The 20,294-nt window shown below is 41.3% G+C and overlaps 1 protein-coding gene across 2 annotated transcripts in view; it reads left to right on the top strand.

Moving 5' to 3' along the window:
- Positions 1-5,676: 5,676 nt before the first annotated feature.
- LOC138666096 (zinc finger protein 585A-like) overlaps positions 5,677-20,294 on the top strand; it is a 38,891-nt gene continuing 24,273 nt past the window's right edge. Inside the window, exons 1-7 of one of the 2 annotated variants that reach the window (XM_069754225.1) lie at positions 5,677-5,763; positions 9,323-9,461; positions 10,180-10,332; positions 10,455-10,634; positions 10,718-10,841; positions 11,515-11,703; positions 13,431-16,884. In XM_069754225.1, coding sequence (XP_069610326.1) covers positions 10,249-10,332; positions 10,455-10,634; positions 10,718-10,841; positions 11,515-11,703; positions 13,431-15,091 — 2,238 coding nt within the window. In that variant the 5' untranslated portion in view covers positions 5,677-5,763; positions 9,323-9,461; positions 10,180-10,248 and the 3' untranslated portion in view covers positions 15,092-16,884. Of the gene's footprint in view, positions 5,764-9,322; positions 9,462-10,179; positions 10,333-10,454; positions 10,635-10,717; positions 10,842-11,514; positions 11,704-13,430; positions 16,885-20,294 lie in introns of those variants that run through there. The other variant, XM_069754226.1, reaches the window with a different exon arrangement.

Genomic DNA, 20,294 nt, shown 5'->3' with positions numbered 1-20,294 from the left:
TTTTTGAGGAGCCTAAGCTCAATTCGCTTCCTCCTCACAGGGATTGCGATTGTGCTATAGATTTGATTCCTGGCAGCAAATTTCCTAAAGGTCGTTTGTTCAATCTGTCAGTGCCAGAGCATACTGCTATGCGGAATTATGTTAAGGAGTCCTTGGAAAAGGGACATATCCGTCCATCTTCGTCCCCTTTGGGAGCAGGTTTTTTTTTTGTGGCCAAAAAAGATGGTTCCTTGAGGCCTTGCATAGATTATCGTCTTTTGAATAAGATTACAGTCAAATATCAGTATCCTTTGCCTTTGTTGACTGATTTGTTCGCTCGCATTAAGGGGGCTAAATGGTTCACTAAGATTGATCTTCGGGGTGCGTATAATCTTGTGCGGATAAGGCAGGGTGATGAGTGGAAAACCGCATTTAATACGCCTGAGGGCCATTTCGAGTATTTGGTGATGCCTTTTTGACTATCTAATGCTCCTTCTGTCTTCCAGTCGTTTATGCACGATATTTTCCGTGAATATCTGGATAAATTTATTATCGTGTATTTGGATGATGTTTTGTTTTTTTCTGATGACTGGGAGTCTCATGTTCAGCAGGTCAGGAAGGTGTTTCAGGTCCTGCGGGCCAATTCTTTGTTTGTAAAAGGTTCTAAATGTCTCTTTGGAGTCCAGAAGATTTCTTTTTTGGGGTATATTTTTTCCCCTTCTACTATTGAGATGGATCCCGTCAAGGTTCAGGCTATTTGTGACTGGACGCAGCCTACATCTCTTAAGAGTCTACAGAAGTTCTTAGGCTTTGCTAATTTTTATCGTCGCTTCATAACTAATTTTTCTAGTGTTGTTAAGCCTTTGACGGATTTGACTAAAAAGGGTGCTGATGTTACTGATTGGTCTCCTGCGGCTGTGGAGGCCTTTCAGGAACTTAAGCGCCGGTTTTCTTCTGCTCCTGTGTTGCGTCAGCCAGATACGTCGCTTCCTTTTCAGGTTGAGGTTGATGCTTCCGAGATCGGAGCGGGGGCGGTTTTGTCACAGAGAAGCTCCGATGGCTCAGTGATGAAGCCATGTGCGTTCTTTTCTAGAAAATTTTCGCCCGCTGAACGGAATTATGATGTTGGTAATCGGGAGCTTTTGGCCATGAAGTGGGCATTTGAGGAGTGGCGTCATTGGCTTGAGGGTGCTAGACATCGTGTGGTGGTCTTGACTGATCACAAAAATCTGATGTACCTTGAGTCTGCCAAGCGTCTGAATCCTAGACAGGCTCGTTGGTCACTGTTTTTCTCCCGTTTCAATTTTGTGGTTTCATACCTGCCAGGTTCAAAGAATGTGAAGGCGGATGCTCTTTCTAGGAGTTTTGTGCCTGACTCCCCTGGAAATTCTGAGCCCACTGGTATCCTTAGGGATGGGGTGATTTTGTCGGCTGTCTCCCCAGACTTGCGACGTGCTTTGCAGGAGTTTCAGGCGGATAAACCTGATCGTTGTCCGCCGGAAAGACTGTTTGTTCCGGATAATTGGACCAGTAGAGTCATCTCCGAGGTCCATTCTTCTGTGTTGGCAGGTCATCCTGGAATATTTGGTACTAGAGACTTGGTGGCCAGGTCTTTTTGGTGGCCTTCCTTGTCGAGGGATGTGCGTTCTTTTGTGCAGTCTTGTGGAGTTTGCGCTCGGGCTAAGCCTTGCTGTTCTCGGGCCAGTGGATTGTTGTCACCTTTGCCTATCCCGAAGAGGCCTTGGACGCACATTTCCATGGACTTTATTTCGGATCTCCCTGTCTCTCAAAAAATGTCCGTCATATGGGTTGTGTGTGACCGCTTTTCTAAGATGGTTCATCTGGTGCCCTTGCCTAAGTTACCTTCCTCCTCTGAGTTGGTCCCTCTGTTTTTTCAAAACGTGGTCCGTTTGCATGGCATTCCAGAGAACATCGTTTCTGACAGGGGATCCCAGTTTGTGTCTAGATTTTGGCGGACGTTCTGTGCTAAGATGGGCATTGATTTGTCCTTTTCGTCTGCATTCCATCCCCAGACGAATGGCCAGACGGAACGAACTAATCAGACTTTAGAAACTTATTTAAGGTGTTTTGTTTCTGCTGATCAAGATGACTGGGTTTCCTTTTTGCCGCTTGCCGAGTTTGCCCTTAATAATCGGGCTAGTTCTGCTACCTTGGTTTCTCCTTTCTTTTGTAATTCGGGGTTTCATCCTCGTTTTTCCTCTGGTCAGGTGGAGCCTTCTGATTGTCCTGGAGTGGACATGGTGGTGGATAGGTTGCATCGGATTTGGAGTCATGTGGTGGACAATTTGAAGTTGTCCCAGGAGAGGGCTCAGCGGTTTGCTAATCGCCGTCGCCGCGTGGGTCCTCGACTTCTTGTTGGGGACTTGGTGTGGTTGTCTTCTCGTTTTGTTCCTATGAAGGTCTCTTCTAAGTTCAAGCCTCGGTTCATCGGTCCCTATAGGATCTTGGAAATTCTTAACCCTGTGTCGTTTCGTTTGGATCTCCCGGCATCGTTTGCTATTCATAATGTGTTCCATCGGTCGTTGTTGCGGAAGTATGAGGTACCTGTTGTTCCTTCGCTTGAGCCTCCTGCTCCGGTGCTGGTGGAGGGTGACTTGGAGTATGTTGTGGAGAAGATCTTGGATTCTCGTGTTTCCAGACGGAAACTTCAGTATTTGGTCAAGTGGAAGGGTTATGGTCAGGAGGATAATTCTTGGGTGGTTGCCTCTGATGTTCATGCTGCCGATTTGGTCCGTGCTTTTCATAGGGCTCATCCTGGTCGCCCTGGTGGTTCTCGTGAGGGTTCGGTGACCCCTCCTCAAGGGGGGGGTACTGTTGTGAGTTCTGTTTTTGGGCTCCCTCTGGTGGTTACTGATGGTACTGGGTGACTTGTGTTCTCTGCGGTCTCTGGTGTCCACCTGTTCCATCAGGTTATGGGAGTTTCCTATTTAACCTGGCTTTTTTGTCATTTCCTCGCCGGGTATCAATGTAACATAGTAACATAGTTAGTAAGGCCGAAAAAAGACATTTGTCCATCCAGTTCAGCCTATATTCCATCATAATAAATCCCCAGATCTACGTCCTTCTACAGAACCTAATTGTATGATACAATATTGTTCTGCTCCAGGAAGACATCCAGGCCTCTCTTGTAATCAGCGTGTCTTTTTTCCTCTGCTCCCTGTGTCTGTTATCTTCAGGACAAGCTAAGTTTTGATTTTCCTGTTCCACGTTTTGCTTAATTTTTGTCTTAGTCCAGCTTGCAGATATGTGATTCCTTGCTACTGGTTGCTCTAGTGGGCTGAAATTACTCGTCATGTTCCATGAGTTGGCACATGAGTTCAAGTAATTTCAGGATGGTTTTTTTGAAGGGTTTTTCGCTGACCGCGCAGTTCACTTTTGTATCCTCTGCTATCTAGCTTTAGCGGGCCTCATTTTTGCTGATTCTATTTTCATAACTACGTATGTGCTTTCCTCTCATTTCACCGTTATTACATGTGGGGGGCTGCTATTTCTGTGGGGTGTTTCTCTGGAGGCAAGTGAGGCCTGTGTTTCTTCTGATAGGGGAAGTTAATCCTTCGGCTGGCGCGAGACGTCTAGGAATCATCGTAGGCACGTTCCCCGGCTACTGCTAGCTGTGTGTTTAGGTTCAGGATCGCGGTCAGCTCAGGTTCCATCACCCTAGAGCTTGTTTTGTTTTTTTGCTTGTCCTTTTGTGATCCCCTGCCATTGGGATCATGACACTTTATAGACTGCGCAAGCGCCGGCGCAGTCTGGACCCCACAGAGTGACGCTCCCAGAAGAAACACTGAACGCACACCGCGATCTCCAACGGATAGCAGGGACGCGCCAGGAGGGTAAGTATAAGCTATATTCACCAGTCCCCCGTTCCAGCGCTGCGTGCTGCTCCGTCTCTGTGTCCCGGTCCTCGGCCTGTGACGTTCAGTTCAGAGGGCGCGATGACGCGCTTAATGCGCGCCGCCCTCTGACTGACCAGTCACAGCCAGAGGACACGGAAGAGAGCGGCACGCAGCGGTGGAACGGGGCCAGGTGAATATAGCAAGTGCTGGGGGGCCTGAGCTAGTGGCGATACCGGCACCTGACCCCCACAGCGCGCCGGTGTCCCCGCCTGCTCGGGCCTCCCAGCACTCGGCGCCCAGTGACGATAGGTGAGTATGGTTTTTTTTTTTATATATATTGCAGCAGCATACGGGGCATATACAATGGAGCATCTTATGGGGGCCATAAACCATAATGGAGCAGTGTACGGGGGCATATACAATGGAGCATCTTATGGGGGCCATAAACCATAATGGAGCAATGTACGGGGGCATATACCATGGAGCATCTTATGGGGGCCATAAACCATAATGGAGCAGTGTACGGGGGCATATACAATGGAGCATCTTATGGGGGCCATAAACCATAATGGAGCAGTGTATGGGGGCATATACCATGGAGCATCTTATTGGGGCCATAAACCATAATGGAGCAGTGTACGGGGGCATACACTATGGAGCATCTTATGGGGCCATCAACCATAATGGAGCAGTGTACGGGGGCATATACCATGGAGCATCTAATGGGGGCCATAAACCATAATGGAGCAGTGTACGGGGGCATACACTATGGAGCATCTTATGGGGCCATCAACCATAATGGAGCAGTGTACAAGGGCATATACTATGGAACATCTTATGGGGGCCATAAACCTTTATGGAGCAGCGTATGGGGCATATGGATGGGAGCAGCAAATTAAAGAACGGTGGCGCAGGATGGGAGCAGCACATGACAGAACGGGGGCGCAGGATGGGAGCAGCACATGACAGAATAGGGCAGCACAAGACAGAACTGGGGTGCAGGATGGCAGCAGCACATGAAAGAACGGGGGTGCAGGATGGAAGCAGGACATGACAGAACGGGGGCGCAGGATGGGAGCAGCACATGACAGAATAGGGCAGCACATGACAGAACGGGGGTGCAGGATGGCAGCAGCACATGACAGAATGGGGGCGCAGGATGGGAGCAGCACATGACAGGATGGGGACGCAGGATGGGAGCAGCACATGACAGGATGGGGACGCAGGATGGGTGCAGCACATGACAGGATGGGGACCATATAGCAATATAAATGAACGGGTTCTATAGCTAGTTATATATACCCCCAAATAGCTTCAATAAATAAATATATATATATAATAATCCTTATTTTTATATAGCGCTAACATATTCCGCAGCGCTTTACAGGTTGCACACACTATTGTTGCTGTCCCCGTTGGGGCTCACAATCTAAATTCCCTATCAGTATGTCTTTGGAATGTGGGAGGAAACCCACGCAAACACAGGGAGAACATACAAACTCCCTGCAGATGTTGTCCAAGGTGGGATTAGAACCCAGGACTCCAGCGCTGCAATGCTAACCACTGAGCCACCGTGCTGCCCATATATATAAACCAAAGAAAAAATAAAACATTACAAAATAAAAAAAAGTTTAATAAGATAATGCATAAAATAGAAGACGTAGAAAAAGTGACATAAGGGATAAAGAAACAGGGGGAAGGAAAGTGACATCCAGGATCCAAGTGCAGAAAACCCTCAGGACACGATCCCCCTGATCTGATAAATCTATTAATCCAGCACCATGACAACCAGCTCACGCTGAGCCTCCTGGTAAAGTGGTCCCTGACTCCTCCCACATGTGACATATCACATGACTGTGACATCACCACAGGTCCTGTAAGCACAGTACAGCCATAGATTTAGTGTGCGACTCTGCAGGTGGAGAAGGTACGTGGAGATTCACTGTTACTAGGAACCAGCCTACTTTTAGTAATCGAGTATGTGTTTGTCAACAGTCAGAATTTTTCAGTTAAAGTCTCTGAGGTAACGTTACCTTGGCATGCCAGAGCCGGTATGTCACTCTCCGCAAGGAGAAACGTTACTCCTTAGACCTTAGTCCAGAGCCTTTCACTTAGCCAAATCAGTTCTCATGCTTTGCAATGACGAGGGCCAACACCCTGAAACACGGTGACTGCAAATTGAGATTGTGATTTGGCTTTTATCCTATATCGCATTTCAAGGATCGTTAAAGGGTCAGTAGTGACTTGTAGGATTGCTGCTTCCAACAGGTGGCGCTATAGAGTTGAAATCCTCTTCCTCTTTGAAGAGGCAATTTGTATATCAGTTTATGTCACCGTTTGATGGCTGGTATTTTATTCCTCCTAAATTGCAGCAGAACAACACAGTGACTACTCTACAACATCTCCAAGCTGGAATGAGGTGGAGCATAGCGGTCACTGTGAGGTCAGACCGATACTCTGTTCTCTGATTGGTGCTAACGGACATGATCGCCCGATTGCTTCAATCAGTGCTGCGACTGGTGACAGTGCTGTTGCTAAGCTCCAGCCAATGCTCGGTGCTGTTACAATACCGATCATAGCTGGACTTCAGTGTTTCAGACTGTGTGGATGCGGGGGGATATAAAAAAAAAAACCCTGGCGATGAGCACAGGTGCCCTGCTGTCAGTAATAGCAGGCACCTTCATGCAATCACTGTGCCTTTAGTCACAGTGCCACATGATCGCCAGGACGTATCCATACGCCTAAGGTCTTGAACCCCTTCCCAAGCAGGACGTATAGAAACGGCCAAGATCGTGAAGGGGTTAAAGGCAGGGAGAGTGAAATATATAGTGGTAGGATCACAGTCATTTTGCCTCTTGAGACCCCTTAGTGTTCTTACCCATTACAATACCACTTTCATGTCCCTCGTAGAGTATGATACCCCTAAAAATGCATCTCACACACAGTATGATTCCCTCACATTGCAACACACTATGATGTCCCTGTAGCATACCCACACAGTATGATGTCCCCAGTGACTCTACACCATGGTATGCTGCCCCACAAACTGTTTGCTGGACCCTATCGACCTTCACACAGTATACCGTCCCCACAGCCTCCACCACTACACACACTGTATGATACCCCCGGTCACACCTCCCACAATAAAATGCCTCTACACAGTATGATTGTTCCCACAGTATGATGGCCACAATAGCCACCCACACAGTATGATGTCTCCACAGATTTATATGCACAGTATGATGGCCTTGATAGCCCACAGAAAGTATACTGAAGCCACAATATAATGGTCCCTACATAATCCAACCCAACAGTGATCTCCTCCACAGTATACTGCTTTCACAGCCCTCCACACTGTATGATGCCCCCACAGTCTCCCACACAATATGTTGCCCCTTAAAAAATAGTGAGGAAAGAATGGTTGTAGATGACGAGGAAAAAGCTAACATATTAAACACCTTCTTCTCCACGGTATTCACGGTGGAAAATGAAATGCTAGGTGAAATCCCAAGAAACAATGAAAACCCTATATTAAGGGTCACCAATCTAACCCAAGAAGAGGTGCGAAACCGGCTAAATAAGATTAAAATAGATAAATCTCCGGGTCCAGATGGCATACACCCACGAGTACTAAGAGAACTAAGTAATGTAATAGATAAACCATTATTTCTTATTTTTAGTGACTCTATAGCGACAGGGTCTGTTCCGCAGGACTGGCGCATAGCAAATGTGGTGCCAATATTCAAAAAGGGCTCTAAAAGTGAACCTGGAAATTATAGGCCAGTAAGTCTAACCTCTATTGTTGGTAAAATATTTGAAGGGTTTCTGAGGGATGTTATTCTGGATTATCTCAATGAGAATAACTGTTTAACTCCATATCAGCATGGGTTTATGAGAAATCGCTCCTGTCAAACCAATCTAATCAGTTTTTATGAAGAGGTAAGCTATAGGCTGGACCACGGTGAGTCATTGGACGTGGTATATCTCGATTTTTCCAAAGCGTTTGATACCGTGCCGCACAAGAGTTTGGTACACAAAATGAGAATGCTTGGTCTGGGGGAAAATGTGTGTAAATGGGTTAGTAACTGGCTTAGTGATAGAAAGCAGAGGGTGGTTATAAATGGTATAGTCTCTAACTGGGTCGCTGTGATCAGTGGGGTACCGCAGGGGTCAGTATTGGGACCTGTTCTCTTCAACATATTCATTAATGATCTGGTAGAAGGTTTACACAGTAAAATATCGATATTTGCAGATGATACAAAACTATGTAAAGCAGTTAATACAAGAGAAGATAGTATTCTGCTACAGATGGATCTGGATAAGTTGGAAACTTGGGCTGAAAGGTGGCAGATGAGGTTTAATAATGATAAATGTAAGGTTATACACATGGGAAGAGGGAATCAATATCACCATTACACACTGAACGGGAAACCACTGGGTAAATCTGACAGGGAGAAGGACTTGGGGATCCTAGTTAATGATAAACTTACCTGGAGCAGCCAGTGCCAGGCAGCAGCTGCCAAGGCAAACAGGATCATGGGGTGCATTAAAAGAGGTCTGGATACACATGATGAGAGCATTATACTGCCTCTGTACAAATCCCTAGTTAGACCGCACATGGAGTACTGTGTCCAGTTTTGGGCACCGGTGCTCAGGAAGGATATAATGGAACTAGAGAGAGTACAAAGGAGGGCAACAAAATTAATAAAGGGGATGGGAGAACTACAATACCCAGATAGATTAGCGAAATTAGGATTATTTAGTCTAGAAAAAAGACGAATGAGGGGCGATCTAATAACCATGTATAAGTATATAAGGGGACAATACAAATATCTCGCTGAGGATCTGTTTATACCAAGGAAGGTGACGGGCACAAGGGGGCATTCTTTGCGTCTGGAGGAGAGAAGGTTTTTCCACCAACATAGAAGAGGATTCTTTACTGTTAGGGCAGTGAGAATCTGGAATTGCTTGCCTGAGGAGGTGGTGATGGCGAACTCAGTCGAGGGGTTCAAGAGAGGCCTGGATGTCTTCCTGGAGCAGAACAATATTGTATCATACAATTATTAGGTTCTGTAGAAGGACGTAGATCTGGGTATTTATTATGATGGAATATAGGCTGAACTGGATGGACAAATGTCTTTTTTCGGCCTTACTAACTATGTTACTATGTTACTATGTTACATAAAATTTGATGTCCACACAAAGCATGATGCCCACACAGCACTCCACACTGTATGATGGTCCCACAAAGCATGATGCCCCTCAAACTCACCAGCATACGTTATGATGCCCCCACAGACTCCACCATAAAGTATGATGACCCGACATTATATATCTTTTATTTTTCAGAGAACCCCAATAAGGGTGTGTGTGTACATGTATTGATTTGTCACTTGTTTGCCACAATTTCAAGGATTTACTAAAAAAAAGCACAATATTGACTTATGTAACTAATGTGTGCCAATTTTTTCCCAAAAAATAACTAGCTCCTGAAGAAAGGGGAAACCTCTCTGAAGAGTGGGCAAATCTCCAGGGTGCTGCAGAAACCTCTAATAAGGCAGCTGCTCTGGGTCTACAGTGGCAAGTAAAAGTTTGGGCTAAATTACTGCTATTGTGAACAGTTACGTAAGTTGAAGACTAAATGAACTCTAAAAGGCCTAAAGTTAAAGATGACGCATTTCCTTTGAATTTTAGACAAGAAATATATATATAAAACTATATCCCTGTGTTTCCTCACCTGAATCCCTCTTGAGTTTTGCGAATTTTGAATTTCTGCCATTTTTGGGGGGTGAGCGCCATATTTTTCACTTCCACTTCTCTTGTAGTGACTGTATATATCACTATCAATGTATTCAAACTAGTTTTCTGGAGTAGCTGAAGCACCATATTCTTCAGCAGACAAGCCCAATCTTGTGGAATACAGCGCACACTACACCAGGTCTGTATGACCTCCTATAAAACCATCTCAAAGGGGTTGTCCTTTACTTCCATATTGAAGATCTATCCTTGCGATATGTCTTCAATAGCAGATCTATATGGGTTTGATACCTGACACCAAACACTTGTTTTTAGCTTCCATGAAAGTCTGCGGGCTGGGAGCGTCATTATGCAGGGAAAAATAGTGAGGGGGAAGCAGCACGGAGTCAGCAATGTGACTCTCAGGATCTATGGAGCTTCCAGAGATCAGAATCCCACCAATCATTAAGTTTTAGCATGTCCTATCAATATGGCATCACGTAACAAGATTATACCCCTCTTTGTTTTCCCTTATTACATTCAGTAATTGTACTTTCTACAAGGGATTTTGTATGATGTTACATCGGCTTATCTTGTTTCTATTTAGAGTCCGACAATATCGGATCTTCTCAGTGGAGATCTTCTATATAAGAGAATTATCCTGATTGCCCTGTCAATGATGGATAGAATCAGAGAAGGAAATATGGCAGAGACTATACTAAATCTCACCCTGGAGATCCTCTTCCGAATTACCGGAGAGGTGAGAGATTCTTATGATGTCACATTACATCATCTATGGTAATAACAGATGATATGGCCGAAGAGGTGAGGACTCTGGAATTGTCTGAAATAAGATTTATTAATGTGTCTCTCCATAAACAGAATTACATGATTGTGAAGAAGGAATCTAGTGATCACTGTCAGGCCTCTGTGCCTGAGGGATGGGCAGAAATCCTGAGCCCAATCACGGGGTCTCCATTGCACCCCCGGATACATGAGGACATCAATGACCAGAAAATCCTAGAACTCACCTACAAGATGATTGAGCTGCTGATTGGAGAGGTAACACTGCTGGGAATGCTGGGAGATTATACAGTGACGCTATGAAGGGATCGGGGGGATGACGGTGTCATTGTATGTGACAGGTTCCTATAAGGTGTCAGGACGTCACTGTCTACTTCTCCATGGAGGAGTGGGAGTTTCTCGAAGGGCACAAGGATCAGTACAAAGAAATTATGATGGAGGTTCCCCAGCCCCACACATCACCAGGTAACATGACAAAATGAGGCTATATTTTTACATATCTTATGTATTGAATTAATTTTAAACGTATTAATACACTGACAAGTGTGGTGCAGCAGTATTCACACTGCGGTGATGAGGCAGTGACCCAGGAAAAGTTCAAAACAAAGTGGGTTTAATGTCCAAAACTCACAGAAAAAACAGCACCCAGTATCCCTCGGATCATGGCTGGAAACAAGACAGTCCACATCCGAGACTGGTTGCCGTGGTTGACTACACCGCCATGTACGCTCAGGGGTGCCATGTCTTTTGGCTCCACTTGCCTGTGTTGCCTCACACAGGTAGAGATGTGCAGAGCCTTCTGCTCTGCACGCTTGCAAAAACCAAACTGATACACCCAACCCTCTGCTGCAGGGGTTTCTACAAACAAACCTGTGGCCTTAGGCCACATAGAAAACCAAGGGTCGGGGAAAGAAATGGACGACCCCACTACCATCTTGTCCATTTAAAAAATAAAAGCGCCCATGGCAGGTTTTCTTAAATCTGCCTTGGACAAATAGCTTGCCCAAGACTGACACTTCTATTTTGAGTATGAGCCCTAACCTTGTGACTTGTTATAACTGTAAGTTTGGGTAAAGCGTTATAAAATAGAAACATTTTTAAAGGTATTATTACTCAAAAAAAGTTTTATTTTTGTCAGATGACTTTACCAGGAGCTCAGCAGAACCTCTGAAATCAGATTTCATATCAGATAATCTTGATGTTACAACAGCTACGTATGAAGGGCCTGCTGTTATCACAGATATATCCTCATCTTCTGATTCATCACAGACTGATAAGCAAAATGAAATTCACATAAGGGTTGAGAAACCTCAAACAGCTCAGAAAGGTGAGAAACCATTTTATGTTGAGAATATGGAAAAAGTTATTACCAAGTTCAGAAATGTTTTTCCTGTGTGTGTGTGAATTTTTTTTCCCTAACTTACTGAATTAGTAATGGGGGCGTTTGATGTCAGCTGACATTACAAAGCTGACATCAACCTCAAAAACCATTACCTCGCTTGCCAACACACCAGGGCAAGCGGGAAAAGCTGAGGCTAAGTACCAGAATTGGCACATTTAATGGATGCGCCATTTCTGGGGCGGCTGAGGATTGATATATCCGTGGCTATTAATATCAGCCTGCAGCTGTCTACTTTGCCTTAGCTGGTTATTAAAAAATAGGGGGGACCCTACATCATTTTTTAGGGCCCCCTATTTTTAATAAATAGCTAAGGCAAATCAGACAGCTGCGAACTGATATTAATAGGTTGTAAAGCTGCATGGATATTGTCCCTTCCCAGTCTGAACATACCAGCTCACAGCTGTTTGTTTTCCCTTTGCGAGTTTTAAAACTGTGTGTCTTTTTAAATTTTTATTTTTAGTGTCAGGCCATGTCACATGTTGCACTGGTCAATCATAGCCATGCCATTAATTGACATGGCTGTGATGGAGCCGGCAGTGCCCACAACCTTGAAACATGTTGATTGGCTGCTCTGCAGCCTTTCAACAAGCTTTGTTAGACATCCGGACTCAAACAGAAAACTGGACATAGATTAAGTAGTCTTTGTTTCAGGTCTGGTATCGGACACTAGAAGTCCAGTACAAACTTTGAACTTTTTAGTTAGGGTTCGCTCATCCCTACTTACTATACATCAGAGAGGTCACACAGAGAGAAGCCATATTCATGTTTCGAATCAAAACTTGTTTTACATCAGTGAAATGACACAGTGAAGAAGCCACATTCATGTGGGAAATGTTTTCACTAGGAATCACAACTTGTTATATACAGCTCTGGCAAAAATTAAGAGACTACCACATCAAAATCCTGTCATGGGCAGTCCAATCTCCAGACCTGAACCCCATTGAAAACCTCTGGAATGTAATCAAGAGGATGATGGATAGTTACAAGCCATCACACAAAGAAGAACTGTTTAAATTTTTGCTCCAGAAGCAGTGTAAAAGACTGGGGGAAAGCATGCCAAGACGCATGAAAACTGTGATTAAAAATCATGGTTATTCCACAAAATATTGATTTCTGAACGCTTCCTGAATTAAAACATTAGTATTGTTGTTTGTAAATGATTATGAACTTGTTTTCTTTGCATTATTTGAGGTCTGAAAGCACTGTTTTTTTATTTTTACCATTTTTCTTTGTCAGAAAAAAATACAAAATTTATTGCTTGGAAATTCGGAGACATTTTGTCAGAAGTTTATAGAATAAAAGAACAATTTACATTTTACTCAAAAATATACCTATAAAGAGAAAAATCAGACAAACTGAACATTTTGCAGTGGTCTCTTAATTTTTGCCAGAGCTGTATATAGAAGTCATATGAAGAAAATAATTTTCATACTCAGAATGTTAAAAATGTTTTACCCAAGAATCATATCTTTTTACTCATGACAGGACTCAGACGTGCCATGTTCAGAATATAGGAAATATTTTAATCACAAATTACATCTTGATTTGTCATTTTTGATGAAATTTCAGACATGTTTGGGGAAAATGTTACACAATATGAACAGACTTTTAAGGGATTATAACTCCAAAATAATAAATTTTATTATTGGCAGATGACTGTACCATGAACACAAAAGGACATCTTGATCTGAATATCAAAAGAGCTACATATGAAGAGCAAGCTATTATCACGTCATCTCCTAATTCATCTCAAACTGATAAAATGTCCTGGAGTCTTATAAACAGTCAACCAGATCACAAAGGAGAGAAGCCACATTCATGTTCAGACTGTGGAAAACATTATAAACTGAAAACGCATCTTATTATACATCAGAGAGTTCACACAGGGAAGAAGCCATATTCATGTTCAGAATGTGGGAAATGTTTTCCACATAAATCAACTCTCATTACACATAAGAGAAAACACAGAGGTGAGAAGCCATATACTTGTTCAAAATGTGGGAAATGTTATCGCCAGAAATCACTTTTAATTATACATAATAGAAGTCACACAGGGGAAAAGCCATATTCATGTTCAGAATGTGGGAAATGTTTTAGCCAGAAATCATATCTTGTTTTACATCAGAAAATACACTCAAAGGAGAAACCATATTGGTGTTCAGAATGTGGGAAAGGTTATATTCTGAAATCACAGCTTGTTATACACCAGAGAAGTCACACAGGTGAAAAGCCATTTTTGTGTTCAGAATGTGGTAAAGGTTTTACAAGTAAAGCACAACTTGTTATACATTATAGATGTCACACAGGGGAGAAGTCTTATTCATGCAAAGAATGTGGGAAATGTTTTACAGTTAAATCATATCTTGTTATACATCAGAGAATTCACACTGGTGAGAAGCCATATTCTTGTTCAAAATGTGGAAAATATTTTTCCCAAAAATCAAGTCTTCTTATACATGATAAAAGTCATACTGGAAGGAAGCTTTGTTCATGTTCAGAATGTGGGAAATCTTTTACTAAGAATTCAAGTCTTATTGCACACCAGAGAATTCACACAGGGGTTTTGCCATATTCTTGTTCAGAATGTGGTAAATTGTTTCGTAGTAAATCAAATCTGGTTTTACACCTGAGAATTCACACAGGGGAAAAGCCATATTCATGCCCAGAATGCAAAAAATGTTTTACTGGTAAATCAAATCTTATTAGCCACGAGAGAACTCACACAGAGAAGAAACCTTATTCATGTTCCCAATGTAGAAAATATTTTAAGCAAAAAGCACAGCTTAATAACCATCAGAAAAATCACACAGGGGAGAAACCATTTTCTTGTTCAGAATGTGGGATATATTTTAAACGGAAATGGAATCTTACAAGACATCAGAGAAGTCACACAGGGGAAAGGCCATTTTCATGTTCAGAATGTGGGAAATGTTTTAGTCTGAAATCGCATCTTGCTGCACATCAGAGAAGTCACACAGGGGAGAAGCCATATTCATGTTCAGAATGTGGGAAATGTTTTACGCATAAAACAAGTCTTGGTAAGCATCAGATAAGTCACACAGGGGAGAAGCCATTTTCATGTTCAGAATGTGGGAAATGTTTTACAAGTAAAACAAATCTTGATAATCATCAGAGAATTCACACAGGGGTGAAGCCATATTCATGTTCAGAATGTGGGAAACATTTTAGAAATAAAACAGATCTTGTTAAGCATCAGAGAATTCACACAGGGGAGAAGCCGTATTCATGTTCAGAATGTGGCAAATCTTTTAGCCGGAAACAACATCTTACTAGACATCAGAGAAGTCACTGATGGAAGAGGCCATTTTCATGTTCTGAATGTGGGAAATGTTTGCACAAAAGTCAATTCTTATTAAACATCAAAAAATTCACATGTGGAAGTAGCAATTTTCTTTTTTCAATAGCAAATCAAACAAGATAAAAAAAAAATTACAGTCATAATAAAGTTAAATATATAAGGGAAAAGAGACAAGCATTAAAAACTAAATGATTGCGAAATGTATGAAATTATCAATAAATGTCTGTTAAGCAAAAAAGCAAATAGAATCGTGAAAACACCCCTATATATCAACCGTGTGCGTAGAATATTTCACATTAATACACTGTATATAATTGCGCCTGAAAACTTGTTTCTAATTGTTAGTGTTTTATTAAAACATTTGCTATTATAAAAATGAGTAGTAAGGGGGAGGGATGTTTCATCAAAAAGAAATCTGACAGGTGCCCCGCCCACTATCAAATTGATATCAAAGTGATATCAAATTGGTATCAAATTGATCTTATAGAGAATTAAATAGATATTGTATGGCTATCGTAGTGTATTAAGGGGAATAAAATAGTTATTATACGTCGATCGTAGTATTGATTACTGGCACGATTCCTACAAATTGATAACAAAGTGCGCTGTTTTATAAGCCGATTGATACGTTAATGAGAATTGTTTCCTTGTGCCTATTATTTTATAGGGCCAATAATTATTCCAAAGAGAAACAAAGTGGGATTGATCCGATAATCAGAATCTGATTGTGCCTATTATTTTATAGGGACAATAATTATATAGGTTTTTGCTGCAGCTATTATTTATATAGGTTCTATTATGTATAGCGTTGATATTATGCTTTTATTGTCAATTTGATACGCTAAAAAGGAGTAAAATAAAGAACGAGAGACGTGGTTTTCAGATAAAAGTTATAATGTTTATTGAACAAAATCAATGACATTTTATAAAGATGTATGAATAAATTTCATTGTTCAATTAGAATCAATCAGTTATAACGCGTTTCTTGAAATCCACAATACAGAGCAATTAAACAAATCTTTTTTTCAGATAATAGTTATTTTCATTTTAATTAAATCAATTATCACTCAACACTCGCTATTACAATCATATAGATGAAAACATAATATTTCTTAGGCTACAGGCATTTTGAAGATTCCATCTTGTAAAGTCATTAGCAGCAGGTGTTACATAGGACAAAGTTCTTTAGCTATTCAAAGTTTTTTCAAGACCAAAAATAAGTTCATTTGTTTATCCAAAAAGCAAAAAATACCTTACAACTGTGCTTTTGTTGGCAGTCTGAGATATTACACTACACCGAATAAACATTTTCCTCAAGGAATCACCTGTTGCCTAGTTTAGGTTCTGAGTTGTAAAAGTCAACTGGTCTCAATTTGTTTATCCAGGAGTAAAGTCAGTTGCTCTCATTTCAGTAATGAATGTATTCATTTATTCATACTGAACAAAGAGCCCTGTATATTTGGTAAATATTATGATTATTACATATTTATTACATTAATTATTACATACTTAGGCAGTTAACTGGTTCATGCAGCTTTACATGAACACCCGAGCCTTACACCATGGCTGGTCCGAATAACTATAGCAATTGTTACCATCCACCTCTCGTGTCTCCCCTTCTCCTCATAGTTTGTAAGCTTGCGAGCAGGGCCCTCATTCTTCCTGGTATGTGTTTTGAACTGTATTTCTGTTATGCTGTAATGTCTATTGTCTGTGCAAGTCCCCTCTATAATTTGTAAAGCGCTGCGGAATATGTTGGCGCTATATAAATAAAAATTATTATTATGAGAGCTGCAATTATTAAAGCTTGACCCAGCTGAATTGCGCATTACAAAATCATAAACTGTTATCATTAATTAGTAAATTGACATAATATCTCACTATATGTCCATCCCCTGGCCAAATGTTTCAGAATAAACGCACAATAATGGCCGCAATCAGTACTATATGTTTCCTGGAGCTGCTTATCTTGATAGCAGTATAGTTCACTATTTCTCTTTAAGAACTTTACAAACTCGTCAGGTAAAAGTACGTTGTCCGGGGAGAAACCATAACTATCAAAAAAAATGGCCTTCTTATCATCGCATAGTAAAATCATTATCCAATTTTTTCCGCTATTCTTTGAGTTGTCGGTGTTCACTATATAGGCCGCGGGTCTCTTAGTCACTCTTTCTTCCGGAAGCAAATCACACGGAAACACCCCAGAAAATATTCGTTCTGTATAACAATCCTTCTTCATCAGCCTTATAATTTGCATGGAGTCAATCATCAGTAGAAATCATACAAGACTTCACGACGGTTATTAATATCTAGAATAGATGAGTTCAAGGCATACACCATCATATTTACAGTGTGTGGCGTAGGAAAAGCAAAGCGTACTTCGGCACGTAGGTTACCTGTTTTAATGAGTGAGAAGTGTTCTCCAGGTTCTTGATCAGCTGATAAATCAAATGCAAAGAATGTGAATCCATCCATAAATTCTTCTCGATCAATCGCTAGAGCACAATCAGCCTTTTGTTTACCAGATATATGGGCGAGGGCCATATATTCTCTAACTGCTAGATCAATATTGAAATTGGGTTGATACGGCAGGGCCGGAATCTGCTGGCCATCCAAAAATAAAGACGCATTATTCATGTTATAATGATGAAAGTTCAACGGGTTTTTATTATACGCTCCGCTGAGAGCTTCATTATCTGCAAAACCCAATATAATCAAACGGGGAAGGTAATAAAAAATGAACCGGATTCCATTCTTATATATCCGCCAGCTGGGAATCTTTTATCCAACTGTTAAATTTTTCCGGATATCCAACCCATTTGACGAGATAAACTGTCGAACATCTGACACATTTTTTTCTCAAAATCTTTTCTACTTTATAGAGACGATTCTCATCCGTTGGTACTTTTTGTATCTCCTCCTTATAAAATTAACCCTGTATACGTTTGAACAGAATGAAGGCAATTTCTTTATTGGTAAACGAGGTGATGTATTAAGGGAAGATTTTGTAAAGTCGGGCTATTATTCAAATATTACGGATCTCATAAGAGCGATTAATGAGCGTATTGACTCCTTGAAGGTTGCCAGCGATGATATACCTGTTAATCTTTTAGGACCGATTTTTGGTGATATATTTAATCAGACGAAGCTTATATTGAACAGAATTGACCTTAAGATCAAGTTAACACGAAATAACGACTCTTTCTGTCTGATGTCGGCTGAAGCTGATCTGCTTAAAGTACAAATTTTACAAGCCTCTCTCTATGTAAAGAGAGTACAAGTTTCGCCAGCTGTACGGATAGGCCATTGTCAAGCCCTGTTAAATGCCACAGCAAAATACGCTATTGATAGGGTATGCATGAAAGTGTACAGCATTCCTGCAGGGACACGAATCTCCAACCATGAGAACTTTTGTTTAGGTTCTCTTCCCCGTTTGATTATATTGGGTTTTGTAGATAATGAAGCTCTCAGCGGAGTTTGCCCAGAGATCTAATTTATCATGTACCAGCATTATTAGCAATCCCGATGAGCTTTTTCAACATGTTTTTTTTACCGTACTATGACATTTCAATGGTGCATTTTATTGATGATGAAACCGCAACAATTGATTGGAAATATACAGAAGGACACCACACCGTCAACAGAAACACAAACATTTTTATAGCCTGCTTTACAACAGCGTATGCCAGAGTAGAGCTTTACTCTACTGGACAAGCTGCAGGAAAGGTGTCTTTATCACGACACAGATTCCGTTATTTTTGTGCATAGAGAAGGTGAGTGGAGTCCTCCTTTAGGTGATTATCTGGGGGAATTGACCTGTGAGATGCCTGCAGATACTTACATCACTGAATTTGTATCTGCAGGTCCAAAAACTTACGGCTACAAACTCAACACTGGTAAAACTGTCTTAAAAGTGAAGGGGATAACACTAAATGTTGGTAACACGCGATCTATTAATTTCGACAGTCTAAAAGATCTAGTACTGGACTATCAGCGTAATTCCGATTCTGAAACACAAAAGCGTATTATCGTTGAACAGTCCGGCATTGTGAAAAATAAAAAGTATTGGGACATTGAAACAAGAGCATTACGCAAAACACAAAAGTGTGTTTGTTTACCCAAAACGAATACTGATAGACGATTTTACCACCGTCCCTTTTGGGTATTAGATAAGTACACACATTCTCATGCATTCTAGCAGGCCCATCTAATTCTGGAAAAAGTTATTTTGTGAAACAACTGTTATATAATATTGATACTCATTTTTCTCACAATCCCGATAATATTGTTTGGTTTTATTCATGTTGGCAGAAGTTATATGACGAAATTACTCTTTCTTTCCCCAGCATCAGATTTGTGGAGGGTCTGCCAGATACTTTCGTAAATTATGAATTATTCCCTCCTGAAAAGGTAAATTTGACTATTGTTGATGATCTCACGGAGAGTGCTAGTGATAATAGTGAAATATAAAAAGCCTTTACCAAGTATGTGCACCACAGAAATCTCAGCATTTTCTACCTGGTGCAAAACATATTTTCTCAAGGAAAGAAAAGTCGTACGATAAATTTAAACACAAAATACATGGTCCGTTTTAATAACCCTCGAGATAAATTACAAATTGTAACACTAGAGCGACAAATGTACCCGGGAAAAACACGCTTTTTCTTAGAAGCTTTTGAGGATGCCATGCGTGACCCTTATGGGGATTTGATGCTTGACTTAAGAGCCGATACCCTGAGGAACTTCGCTTGAGGACGGGTCTGTTTCCTCCAGCTTTTCCAGGTGTGTACGTTCAAAAGAAAAATCCCTCTAAAAAGTGAAATTACACAAAATCAGACATTCTACACTGTAGCCATAGTGTTGCAAAGATGTCTGAGAGAATACGTCGTAACTGGGGTCTCTTGAAAACGTTGGTGAAGGCATCTCCTTCTGTCAGAAAATCGATTTTGTGCAATGCCAGTCATGATTTAATTACAGCGACAGGGGAAATCGCTTTAAATATCTTAAAAGGTCGAATTCCTCTGAAAGAGCGACAAAAAAATATACTAAAAAAGTGGAATAAAGCTATAAGAACCATGAGTAATAAATCCCACAGCATAAAGAAAAAGAAGCGTCTACTAAAGCAGACCTGAGGATTTATAGGACCTCTTTTAGGTTTTGCGATTCCGATATTAACAAGTCTACTCAGCGGTAATTA

Source organism: Ranitomeya imitator, chromosome 2 (assembly GCF_032444005.1).
Source record: "Ranitomeya imitator isolate aRanImi1 chromosome 2, aRanImi1.pri, whole genome shotgun sequence".
NCBI classification, from domain to species: Eukaryota; Metazoa; Chordata; class Amphibia; order Anura; family Dendrobatidae; genus Ranitomeya; species Ranitomeya imitator.
This window is presented reverse-complemented; position numbering and strand designations above follow the sequence as displayed.